Source organism: Schistocerca serialis, chromosome 9, assembly GCF_023864345.2.
Source record: "Schistocerca serialis cubense isolate TAMUIC-IGC-003099 chromosome 9, iqSchSeri2.2, whole genome shotgun sequence".
Lineage (NCBI taxonomy): Eukaryota > Metazoa > Arthropoda > Insecta > Orthoptera > Acrididae > Schistocerca > Schistocerca serialis.
In genome coordinates, this window is record NC_064646.1 from 336,695,744 (window position 1) to 336,709,230 (window position 13,487).

Genomic DNA, 13,487 nt, shown 5'->3' on the forward strand with positions numbered 1-13,487 from the left:
TTCGGAACAAGACGGTAGTTTCCATATTCCTCAATGCATTATCCTCATCACTCGGAGAAACTGTAACGTTTCGTTACTCTCCCGTCTTCTTCCCCACATGTTTCATTGCGAATCGGCACTTCTCGCGTTTCTCCAGTTTCTTATAGTCCCAGCGGGGCTAGTCGTCCCGGTCAGTCGCCATGTTCCTGCGCCTCGTGTCGGTCTCGGCTAGAGTCGGCAGTACTCGGAATCCTCGAGTTCCTTACTCCTCGATACCGTTCGTGCTTCCAGTAGACGACGCGAGCGATGTAGTGCGGGAACTTAGTCCAATCACATAGTTCGCGACTTTTTTTATGAAGTGTTAATTTCGATTATAGTGTTATATTGTGATCTGAGGTGAGTAGAAAGATTAGTTCTGTTTTATAATCACTCGTTCTACAGTTTTGCTTAACATTAACGTTAATTTAGTAAATTTTGTTATTGTGTAGTGCAATCATCATGGAACGGAAAAGAAGCAGGCTATGGGCTTTTTTCAAAGAGGAGCCAGGATGTAAAGCAAGGTGTAATATATGTCAACAGTCATATTCGTACACTGGAGGGTCCACAACAAATTTGAAAAGACATTTGATTACGAAACATCGATCTACCTATGATACCTCATTTTCATCAGTGCATCTAAGAAAGGTTTCTACACTTCCATCGTCTTCAAGTCAACAGTGTGAAAGTTATCTGGAAACTGATACTAGTACGTGTGTTTCTGCAATCTGAAAGCCATTCTGGAAAAAAATCAGGCTTTACTAATATTAAAACTAATTGTAAAAGTTATGTAGCATTTTTGTGCTGTAGAAGATTCAACGTTTATTGAAATATTAAGTTCGCCAATTACACAATTCCATTGCGACTTAAGTTGGATATTGGTCTACTTTGTTGTCCAAGCAAATGTTAAATTGAATAGAATAGTTTTCGGGCATAACAGCAGATGGCTGGACTTTCTGTACTCTTACGCGTATCACATTTACTCAACCTAAAAAGTGGTTATTAACATAAATGCTATTGCAAACTGCCACATACTAAAATTAAAAATTTCATCCAGCTAGTAGCAAGATTTTAACTCTTGCTGAATTTTGTAGTTCGCCAAGGAATGGGAGTGCGGAGATACTGCCACAGGAAATGCACTTGCCGACAGGCCCACTGGAGAAACTAGAGCGACTGCTACGTCACGAAGAGGGCTGTGTTAAGTCAGAGTTTAAAAACCTGTGGAGCGGTGAGTCGCCTTTAGAATGCGAATCACGAAGTCGCTAGATGCAAGAGGAGCGAAGAAGTCTGATATAAGACTCGATGGTATAGACTTCAGCGATAACGGAGATAAAACTTAAACGGCGTACGCACGAGACCAACGAAGGACACCCAAGATATATTGCCAGAGATTTGCTTAGTGTGTAAGGGCGGCAAATCCGAGCCAACGAAGCGGTCGGTCGGAATTGCGGTTCGGTCTGCTGGCGGTAGCGCCAAAACGGCGGTTTGTTGTCGTAGGGACGCATCTGTGTGGGCGCCGGTCAAATGTTCGATGATTCAGTATCAATTTGTTGTCTCTAGAACGGATGTGTGTTTTTCAGGACAGCCGTACGTCACACTTGGGAGCTTCATAAGTAATTCTGTAACTTACAGTATAAAGTGCAGTAGTTGGCTGTTACATATCGATACCAGTCAATAAAACGTATCGAGTGCGACATGTGGCTGTCCGGAAAAAATGTAAACAGTCTCCGTTTCCACCACGCAGTGCTTGCTCTCGCAAAGGGTGTTTATCTATTGTGTTTAAAAATACCGTCGTATAGAGTGGAATACGGAGCGAGGACTGAAGCTGATAGTTTTATCGTGAAATGGAATTTCAATAGGCATCTACGAACTGCAATTATAAAAACAAACTAAAGGACAAAGCGCTTGCCGGGAAATAACCCAGGTACTAGAAAGCGATATGCACGGTATGAAATAGAAAATGGTGCCTTTGTTGACGTCTTTCCGCTGTGAACGACTAAAAGAAACTAGCACTGACTGTCAACTTTCTGCTGGAGGTACAGATATCCTAGAAGAGATGTTAACTTAGGAATTTTTAGGGTCTGCACATTCAATAACAATTAGAGATCAGTAACTTTCATTAGGGGAAAAAATATGAACTAGCCCATATTCCAGTTCAACTATGAGGTAGATAGTAATTTTGCACAACAACATTGCTCCCTACATTCTAAAAGAGGGCGTCCGCCATCGTCGTTCCTTCTTTTTCTCATGATCAGCTTCTTGCAGGAAAATAAATGCTGCAAATGCAACGACTGCCAAGTCCTCCGCTGCTTTGTAACAAAGTGGTAGTAAGGTCGGCATGTTATCAGAGCGGCGGAATCCTGCCAGTCGTTCGTTGGCCTAGTCCTAGTGTGTACGCGCCTTTAGGAATGGGACAAGAGGTTTCGTGTATCATGAGGTACTTTACAAGCATCTAATGTCAAACACTCTAGATTGGCTTGTGGAGTGTAACTGTAAATGTAGAGAGAGCATTGCTTATCTAATGACGAATTTATGAGCACATTGTCCGAAAAGCTTCACGTATTTGCGGAATTGAAGTATCACCTCAGTTATAACTAACTCCTGTAAATGTATAGTGCGTTTATGTTCTGGGCATTTCCTACAGTAACAATTACCAACTTCAGGTAAATGAATATCTACTATGTATAAAAACTACTTGCAGAAGATCATTCTTAGCTTAAAAACTATCATATGAAGTGAATAAAGATAATTACTTGATATGTTAACTCAGTGATGAAAATCATGTATAGGCCCTAAAACTAACATGTTGCTTATTATTTGCTTGATGAAGTGTCAGGTAGAAGTAGTAACATCACGTCATGTTAACCGATTTTGCCAGTCATAGAAATGAATTATTCATCACTGGCGTACCGTTTCCAAGTTAATGCTATTGAAAATTCATTTTGGGACTGTGCATACAATCCGAATCTGAATAATTTTTTTCATGTTCCGGTCTTTTGAGCACAGCATTGTTGCGCCACAATCCCCACTTCTTTCTCTCGTAGATTATTTGGCTTGATATTGGTAAGGTCGTTAAAAATGTATTTAAATCTAGTGGGTGAGGAATTGGGTAGCTCTCTCTTCTGATTGGTATACACCCGAAGTACAAATTTTGCGCAAGGAGCACCACGGCGCCCCTCTGAGCTTGACGCACCAAGCAGCTTCTTGTGTCGTTTGGGCCTTAACCGGCCCCCTGTGTGTGTTGCATAAAACATGTGCTTATTTGGCCCTTCTGCACTGTGATCGAACACGTTAACGTTGTCGTACCTTATGACCTGGGTTTCATATTTAAGGATGACAAGTATATATCACCTCTGAAAGGGCGCGGCAGTATTTAATCTACCCATTAAGGTGGAGTTTGTCTTTTAATTATTTCGTCGTACGATGATTACTGAAGAATTGTCTCATCTTTATTAACGGTAATGGCTGCCATACTATCACAGGATGTTTTTTGAAGTTATTAGAATTTGCTTGCTACGGAAACTGGTCTGAATAAAGGTAATTCTCGGACGAAAAGACTTGAGGGAACGAACATCCAAGTAATTTAATTTCCTCTGTTATGCTCAGACTTTAACAAAAATGTAGACACGAATAAAACATTTATACGTGACGCAAGTTGAAAAACAGAACAAAATATAGGTAATATTAAATAGAGAAAAACCTTTATTGACTAATCGAATGAGAAAGAGGTATATTTTTGGTTATCAGGTAGATGGTGTTGCCGTCAAACGACAATACAGAGCAGTATGCTAGGAGACAAACTTCTTGCATTTCTGCAATTACTGTTTCACGAGACATACAGGCTTTGATAGGGTAAGCAAGAACCATCTGCGGGAAAAACAAAAACTATCCATTTCATTTTACTGGGTAGTATAATAAACTGTTGGCATTTCATTTGAGAGATAACTTTTCGTAAAAGATACTGCCTAAAAGAAATGCGACAGAGTTGTTGCTTCTCGCTAGTCGTATGTAACATACAAATAATTTCATGAGAGTAGAAAAATTAACTCCATTGTATGTCGATGTATCGTCAGATTTATTTAAATCTGCATCAAAATAGTTGAGATATTATGTCACTTGACCGATCACAGGAGTTGCTTCCATTGCTATGGATTAGGAGACAGCCCTACAAGAGTAATGCTACGTGGTAGGTATAAAGTATGTGCCGTTGTACATGGCATCGACTATTTTTGCCGGAGGTCGGCGTATCGCCGAAATCACAATGGCAGAATAAAAACTTACGCTGCAATTAGTGGATAATGACGTCATCTTGTACAATAATTTTAATCCTTTAGTTCAGTCCATGACTTGGACATTTTTTTTTGTTCAACCGAAGCAGTAAAATAGAACATAAATTTAAATTTCAGCACAGTTGTAGAATGTCTCGTAATGAAAATGCATTAAATAACTTTGTTTTGGGACTGTGCATACAATCCGAATCTGAATAATTTTTTTCATGTTCTTTTGAGCACAGCATTGTTGCGCCACAATTCCCACTTCTTCCTCTCATAGATTATTTGGCTTGATGTTGGTAAGGCCGTTAAAAATGTATTTAAATCTAGTGGGTGAGGAATTTGGTAGCTCTCTCTTCTGATTGTTATACACGCGAAGTACAAATTTTGCACTAGGAGCACCACGGCGATTTTTTGCAAACGCCTGTTCAAATTGTTGAAATGGCTCTCAACACTATGGCACTTAATTGCTGAGGTCATCTGTCCCCTATAACTTAGAACTACTTAAACCTAACTAACCTAAGGACATCACACACATCCATGCCCGAGGCAGGATTCGAACCTGCGACCGTAGCAGTCGCTTGGTTCCAGACTGTAGCGCCTAGAACCGCTCGGCCACACCGGCCGGCGCAAACGCCTGTGAGATCGTTAACATAACCTCATAAGGTTATGCCAATAATTAATGAATTAACAATGGTAGCTACTGATGTGACATACAGATAATTTAAAGAGATAAAAGAAAAATTGGGGTGTAAGGTGCAGTGTGGCTGACTCATTTTGACGCGGAAAATCAGACATGCTTATCACTGTGCGACCAGTGACACAGCGTGACTCAATGTTGTGGTTGTGTGGAAAAAATTTACATATAAATAATGTACAAAACATTTACAGCTAACGGGAGATGCATGAGAACATGTAAGCTCAATTCTATGTGGTTGTTTCAGAGTAGACTTTTACCGCAAGGGAACTCAATCATCATTTTTATTGCATTTCTAACAAAAGTTGGAACTGAATTAACTACTTGTGTATGCCGTTCATTTGATTGTTACGTAGTAGAATACAATAGAGTAAATTGTACAACACACAAGTAGTTTATTCAATTCGTACTATTGCTAAGTACCTAATAAAAGTACTAATCGTTTCCCCATCAAAAGTACCATAAACACGGAAAATGTACATAACATGCCCTCGCCAATGCTTGGTTTTAAACTGCTTTAAATCTTTGATGTAAATTCGTTGGCGTACATTTTCTTGAGCCCGCTGCGCAGTTTGCGGATGGCCCGCGTTCCGCACGCGGTTGGTAGTGTGTGCGGATGGTTCCCCTTCCGCGCCGCGGACTGTCCGCGTCAAATACATAGGGACAAGTTGGCGCGTGCACAGTCATGCGGATACCGTTCGCTGCAGAAGCATTCCACTGGCGTGCCAATAAGAACATAATTTTAGAAGTTTCCACAATGCCTAGTGACATCGATACCGACGTGTTAATTAGTGAAGTTGAAAGACCACTGTACATATGAAATACCTCGCACGGGGACTACAAGATCCGTGGAATTTCTTTGAAGGCGTGGCAAGAAGCCAGTGCAAGTATAATACTCGGCTTTGACGGTTTGAACGAGGCAGATTAGAAGAAACGTGGTAAGTAGACGCATATTTTCCTTGTATTTTTGTTTTTCTATACGAAATACAAAGCATTATAGTCAAAGAATTAAATTCACAAGTTCATTTTCTGCGCAGCACAATGGATAATTATGTAGAAAAATTGTACACGACAGCAAATATCCGACAGGTGGCCTGTATTCAGTGAATTTTTGATTCCTGTCAAGGCGCAGCTCCTGTACCAACAAAATACTCCGCAAAATTATCTCGCACAGTATTACTCGATCTACTGACAGTAGTAGTTTCTGCCACATCTTCGAAATCGCATAAGGTACATGGTGTCTTCAAAGTCCCTTGATCGAACAAAATCACGCAAAATGCAACATACTGCAAGATCAAGATTGACATTCAGGGATAGATGGAAAACCCTACTCTTGCGACTTAGCTTTCGAAAATGCATTCAGTAAACCTCCGGGCTCGGGTAAGTCGGTAAAAAACCACCTTGTGAGTAATGTTTTTTTGCACATGGGCCTTGGTGGAGTGACGCGAATGTACTTCGTTCCATTTTCCCGCAAAACACGCTGTTTTTAAATAGATTTGCATCAGTTCTTTCCACGTTCTCAGACATCAATTAACATGAAGCAGTAGTCACAGATGGCCGTGAGAACAATGACTAGGTTATACTAGAATTATGTTTTCCGATGCAATGAGAAAAACGGCGAAATTTAGAAAATCATTTCTAATTTCGTCTTATTTGTCTGTTGGGGGCTTTGACATGCCTTCTTCTAGTCCAAATAAGTGGCACATACTTGCCTCGTAATCTGTCCAGTTGTTGATGCATCCATTTAATAAGAGTAATGAAGATCCGTAAATGCTTTCGCATCCTTTGTACGTGTGAAGTATAAAGCATATGTTTGATACATACGATCACAGAGCAATGTAGAGTTAATTTTAGATGTAATCCTATCTCAAATCTTGGATGTAATCCTCCTTAAAATAACAAATGGATGTGTCCTCAGTAATAAAATATTTATGAGTTTTGTACTTGTTATTTTAATAAGGTCCAGACCTGAAGCGCTAACAGAGTAACATTGACTCACAGTTGGCTGTGAAAGATAATAACTAACAATGACGTACTCGCGGAAAAAAGTCGAGACGAAACCTATGAAGAACAAGTCCATGATGTCCGACCGAATGTAAACCCCGAAAAACAGGCCTTCGAGAGAAAGGATTCTATCAAGAACACAACATTTGAAGATAATTTGCTCGCATTATTAAAAGATAGTAAGGAAAAGGAGGAAGACGACCGAGCATTCTTTGCGTCGTTGTTGCCTTCTTTGAAGACTTCAAATGTAAAATCCGGAACTATTATTTCGTAGTCAAGTACTTCAACTGCAACTAAACAAACTACTCACGCAAGCTTAAAACGTACACTCCCCCCCCTCTTCCTCAGCAGCATTCAGGTCTTCCCACTACCTTCTGATAGCCTTCACATGTGCTCCACCATATACCAACAGCATCAAAATCAATCTATGCCGTATCACAAGGGTCCGACCTTACAGATGCAAGTTGCGACTACCCATCCAGCTCAATCAACGTCGACATCAATTGTAATACATAGTTGTAGTAAAGTTTTGAATCCTTAAATACATTTAGTCATCCCTACACTTAATTAATATTCTTACTTTAAGGTTGCTGCTACTCGTTCTGTCGTAGTAGTAGCTATCCTTTTGAGAGTTCTGCCGACAAGCTCGTGAAAGGAACGGAAAAACATACGAAAATATGTATCAAATTTGTCTTCGTCGTTGCGCAAATCGGAATACAGTGTGACGAACGCTCCTTTCGTACATCTCCGTTCCACCTTAGGATGCACCCAAAACCTTCTCTCGCGTGTAGAATTTCTCTTTTTGTACATCCGATAGGTTGAAACGATTCTTAATTGCAGCGAGCTCACCTTTATACATGTGATCAAACAACGATGTGCAGAACCGCGTGCATCCGCCCGTCTGTGTAAGCCATCGACCCTTTCTGCCAACCGCACGCGGAGCGCGGATCATCCGGGAAAATTTGATTCCTTTGTCACACAACTACTTACGTCGTTTCAGGTAGAGTGATAAGTATATCCGATTTTCAGCATCATTGTGAAGCACAACGCTATTCTTCATACGCTTGCCGTGTGAGAATACTGTTAATTTAGCACCGCGAAACAACGGATAATTACTCTGCGACAATGGTAATTAACAGAGAACGTCTGTGGTATGTTGGGTCTATAGCTACTGCGGCTAATTCAACTTAATATCACCAGAACAAGATGCGACGTAACCTCGTTGTCATCTCTCATGCGTTTGCAAGAAATCGGCAATGCTTGGACCTAGAAGCAGTTACGTAACATGGCTCTCAACTCGTGATAGTTTCGTCGAAATGCGTAGTGGATGAATCAGTGCTACCATTGTGACTGGCACAGAATTGTAGTTTCATATAACTAGCATTCTCTTTGCCAGTTCTTAAAAGACAAACCGCAATGGAGGGAAGCATTAAGTGGCTACACATACAGTATTTGAAGTGGGAATGTTTGTCAGGTATCCATCAGGTGATCGCGGCCCCACGTAGGTATCGACCAGAGATGACGCGCGTGCCGGCCGCTGGGGTCCTCCACAGCCACAAGGACGCAGGCGCAGCTGCACGGACGCCAAACTTCCACTCGCGCGGTGTGGAGCTGTAGGGCCGCGCGGGCGGCAGTCGCGGCAACACTGCCTGGGAAGCTGGTTGTGACGTCACGCGAAACAGCCCGCGTTGCAGCCGCGGACACCGACCAGTTACGGCCGTAGCAGCGTAAGGTTAAGAAATGGTGATGCAATGTTGCGTGCCCAATTGCAGGGCGAATTATAGAAGAGGTTACAACGTGAACCTATTCTCCTTTCCCAAGGATGTAGCACTTCGTCAGCAATGGATTGCCGCAATCCCTCGAGATAATTTCGAACCCAGTATACACACGAAGGCACGTATTCTGCGTGGACTGTAACCACTTCTTGACTTCGATTAGGACCTTGTGCTATTGACGTAATTACATTCTATCAAAACATAAGTGCATCGGAACACAATTTTAGCAAAATGACGTGTTAAATTTTTGCTCTAGGTGTGTCAACTACACTTCGAAGAGGGCGACATACGCCGAGAGACAGGCTATTTTCGTACAGAGTCGGGAACTACGCATTCACTCGCTTTGCAACGACCGCGGTTGAGACCTGGAGCAGTTCCAAGAATATTTCCCTCGACTGTCAACAGCAGTCGGGCTGGCACGTGGAGATTGTCCAGATCTGAGCATATATGTGAGCAAATGGTTCCAAAATATTGCAGCAGGGATTAACCCTAACTCGTAGTATCACGTAGAAGACATTTTGAAAGTAGCTTATGAAGTTAGATAATTTGTTGATGTGAATGCCAAAAATCTGGTTCGATCTTTGTGTTCTGTAGCATAAGAACATCATTACTTCGGTAACTTTACACCCATGTTCTTGTAATATAAAACAGTATCAAGTACTTCATGGTTGTTAAAACTACAGCAGTGACTTTGAAAGCTGGTGGTGGTTAGTTTAGTTTTTACAGTGCATCGTGAAATGTAGTGTTAACCAAATTCACGGCATGTTTCAAATATGATTGAAAAGTTACGCGAATCCCACGGAATGTACACGTTACTGTTTCGGGCGAGTCGTAGGAATTGTGTAGCAGATTTTCAGGTCTGGGTGAGAAAGAAAACCCCGAAGCAGATACAACGCTGGTTTCGCAAATAGAAAGCAATCAACATATCCCTAGTTTTGCAACATCACTGCGTCATAAACGGTCAGTTACACGAAGATAACGTCACTGATTGTGGTTGGCGAAACAGCGGATGTTTGTCTGTCTCATTATTTCTGAAATTTGTTAATAAACTGTTACTAAAAAGTCACGTGTACTAATTTGTTGGAGCAAGAAACGGTTAGTAGGCATTCGTTTCACACACTCCCTTGGCCTATATCCGTATACGGAAGTATCTTGTCGTTCTTTGCTTGTACCAAAATCAAATAAGTTTGTGCAAGCACGTTTTGAGTGGCTCGCGCTTAGAAACCGCAAGTCTAATCCCTGTCTGTATTTATCATAAACCCGCGCTAAAACGAACACAACGGCGCGTTTCGGGTCACACTTCTTTCATCGGTCTCTCCATTCCTAAATCATTTAATAGATGCATCCTAACATGGGGCTTTATGTCCAAGTTTTTTTTTTAATTTAGTGATCACTGTTTCACATTTTAGGGTGCCATCGTTTAGTGATTTAAGAATGTGTAGCCACAGGAGCGCATGCCTTTCAAAATGCGTTTCTTGTGTTTTATTGTGTTAAATGTTACGTGCTAAATAAATATAACAATTGACTTAACGGCCGCTAGTCCTTAAAGATGGCTATTATTGAAAATTCAGGTCTAAAGTAGATAATTATTTCGCGGAAAGTTCGTACAGTTCTTTTTGTTTCCAGTGTCAAAGAAGGTGAGGTATGTGTAGGTGAGTGGGGCGTGGGGTTGTGCGCTGCTACAGTCCCCTGGATCAGGTGACAAGCTTGGATATTGGACAACTTCCTCCCAGTATGTCTGACAGTATTAGGAAGTCTTGTGACCAAGGAGTAAAACGGAGGTAGAATTTTAATTATGTTCCATTAAACGGACTTTGAATTCAGTCACGAAGTTAATTTGTCGCGAGGCTTACTTGGAGAAAACTGATGTTGCTGGTAAATCAAAGATTAGGTGTATCTCGGTGGTTTTTTGCTCAATCAGGTCTAATGAGTACGCCTTCCTAAAATTCAAACTGCTGTGGAGCGGGTAAATTAAACATCCAGTAAAATTGACCCTTTGTTGATACACAAATTCATAATGCCGTTAATACTTCAGGATTTAGTAGGCAGAGAAACAAATTTTCGCGTTCTCGCGTTTTAGAACACTCGTACCGCACCCTGGCAAGAAAAGTTGCCCCAAGTAGTCAAACGGCAATTTTAGTTTGTCACCGAAATTACGAGTGAAGTGTCCCAACGTGCACAAAAAAATATCATGAATGCAATTTACTGCCAACAACACTGATTTGAAATTTAATTGAAGCTTACACTAATTGGTTATAAATTTTATAGAATTAATTATTTAAGTAGTTTTCTCAAATATTGCGTTTTTTGAATTGTCTCTGCTCTTGCCGGGATGCGATAAGGACAGACGTTAACAGTTTGACGACAAATTACACACAGATCCATTATACGTGACGTACACATTGGTGTTAACATTTTCGATTTTCAACTTGTCAGTTAATTACATTAACAAGTAATGCATAACGAGGACGAGAGATGATCAACACTAAGCGCCAAAGAATCTTCGTCGCATTGCTGTCCTCCGTTGTGACCATGGAGGTAAAAAAGTTATTTTAAATAGCCACCCAAAACATTAGGTTCACCGCATTCATACCTCTATGATTCACCACAGTGATGCTACTCCGTGACGTCACTGTGACTTGATTGTGCCCTGTGTCGACCGTGTCGAGTGTTAACATTTACATTGTGTGGGGACGTAGTTGTTTCATAAAAAATGCCAGCTTATACGTTGTTTACGGGTGCACTAATCAATCCGATCGTAGTCTCAAGTTCAATGGAGTCACATTTTATTCGTAAAGTGCGGCCGTTCAAACAATATTTTTCTTTTCTTTTGTGTACATGAATCTTGGCTGCACTGTTTACGTTTATTGTAATGGTTGTATTTCTGTCATTTAACTTAAGATTTGCCTTACTTTACGCAATATCCGTTCTCTTTTATCTTGTGTATTTTCATTGCCTTCTAAATAGCAGACGCTCAGATATCCGTGCCACACTGTCAACGGTCTCATCCCTGCACAACACACGGCTACGTAATCGCGCAGATTGTTGGGGCAGCATCTGATGCCCCAAATTCCCCCCCACCAATAATTATTCGTTGTTCACATTTCCTACCCACCTTTAAACAAGATTCTGGCAAGAACAGCTAGAGACAGTGGCCTTTGTGTGTGTGTGTGTGTGTGTGTGTGTGTGTGTGTGTGTGTGTGTGTGTGTGTGTAAAATAATTATTGGTATATCACAAAGCATCATGATATAGGCTTATATATTTTGAAAACTTCAGCATGAAATTCATCAAAGTACACGTCCATTCCAATTGTGCTATTTTTGGTTATTCTTGAAAACCAGACAGCTACTGGCGAGATATATTCCTGAAAAAGAAGGAAATAGGCTACTGTTGGAAAGGTAGGTCTAGATCTTCCACATTACTAAAAAAAATTACTTACATACATGTTAGCAAAATATCCATTTTGTAGGATCTTTCCATTAATCACATTTATAGCATTCCACAATGCTGGAAGATATTTAAAAAGTTACTTTTTTTGCCCTGTAAATTGCTATTACTGGCTACACTGTGAATGATGCATCATAGGTAAAATTTCAAGGTGAGAAGATATGTAAACTACAGTGAAACTGATACACGGACAATTTAATAAAACAAGAACTCAGTTCTACGTGGAAATAGATATCTACGCAATTCTTTTAACGTTTTAATGTTCGTTGACTTGCACAATATACGACATCGTGCCTTGCTTCTTCTCACATTTCACACGTTTATTGGCTAGCAAAGAACACGTAAGTTTTATTACAAATGTGAACAATAAGAACAATAAAAATGTGTATACGGAGTTGAAAACTGGAAATGTGACTAACAAGAAGCAGTACCAGTAAGCAAACAATTATTAGTTTAGGAGTTGCTGCTTCATTTGCCACCGATACAAATATAGTAAAAGTGGAATAAAATTACGAAAGCATCCTTTTCACGTCACGGCGTTCCTTTCTTTGTTGTTCGAAATGCATCTGTAAAAACAAATTACATTTACGAGACTAAATCTGTCATTACTAGAGGAAATAAGATTTCAAGAACGGAAAATCATTCAAATTGCCTCCCTAGCACTTACAAATGCAAGCACTGTCGTTCTTAGTAATTAAAACAGTTGTCACATGCATACGACAAATAACGAGCAACAAGAAATAGTAAACAGCAGTCTACTGTTTTGGGCCTCTTAAAATGGCGGCAGGCCTCGCGTACTCTGTGGCTGCAAAACAACGTACAGCGTAGTCTTTCACTTACCTTCATAGCTGTGACTCTGGTACTGGTCGGCTTATTGTGTCTGCGGTCGTATTGCAGCCATCCCAAACACTTTCGTACAAACAACAATAATAATAAATAAATCTCAAACACTTAAACTTCCTTACATTCTAAGTCAGTAACTATACTGTTAGGACTTTGTCTTTAACACGACTGGAACTGTTGAACGATTTGTCACAGTTCGGGAAATCTCTGGTTCCTATTGGTTTTTATGGTAAAAACTGTGGAATAAAAACTGAGATAGCTTCTGGGATGCAGATCACTTGTAACAGCGACAACAAATAGGAGATAGAAATCATGATTGTGTCCAATTCTGAAGCTTTTGCTTGTCCCGAGATCTGGTGACGTCTGACTGTACCATCTCAAACCGGTCTTCATATAATTTGTTCTTGCGGTAGCAATTACATGCAGTTTACCGA

The 13,487-nt window shown here is 40.6% G+C and overlaps 1 protein-coding gene across 15 annotated transcripts in view; it reads left to right on the forward strand.

Moving 5' to 3' along the window:
- The window catches only part of LOC126419898 (protein bric-a-brac 1-like), a 459,260-nt gene that overhangs the window by 371,787 nt on the left and 73,986 nt on the right, over positions 1-13,487 (forward strand). The window contains exons 1-2 of one of the 15 annotated variants that reach the window (XM_050087174.1): positions 227-375; positions 468-724. The exons of 12 other annotated variants lie outside the window; for them this stretch is intronic. In XM_050087174.1, the coding sequence (XP_049943131.1) occupies positions 478-724 (247 nt within the window). In that variant the 5' untranslated portion in view covers positions 227-375; positions 468-477. Of the gene's footprint in view, positions 1-226; positions 376-459; positions 725-8,712; positions 8,881-9,018; positions 9,212-13,487 lie in introns of those variants that run through there. 2 more of the 15 variants (XM_050087171.1, XM_050087175.1) reach the window with 2 other exon arrangements.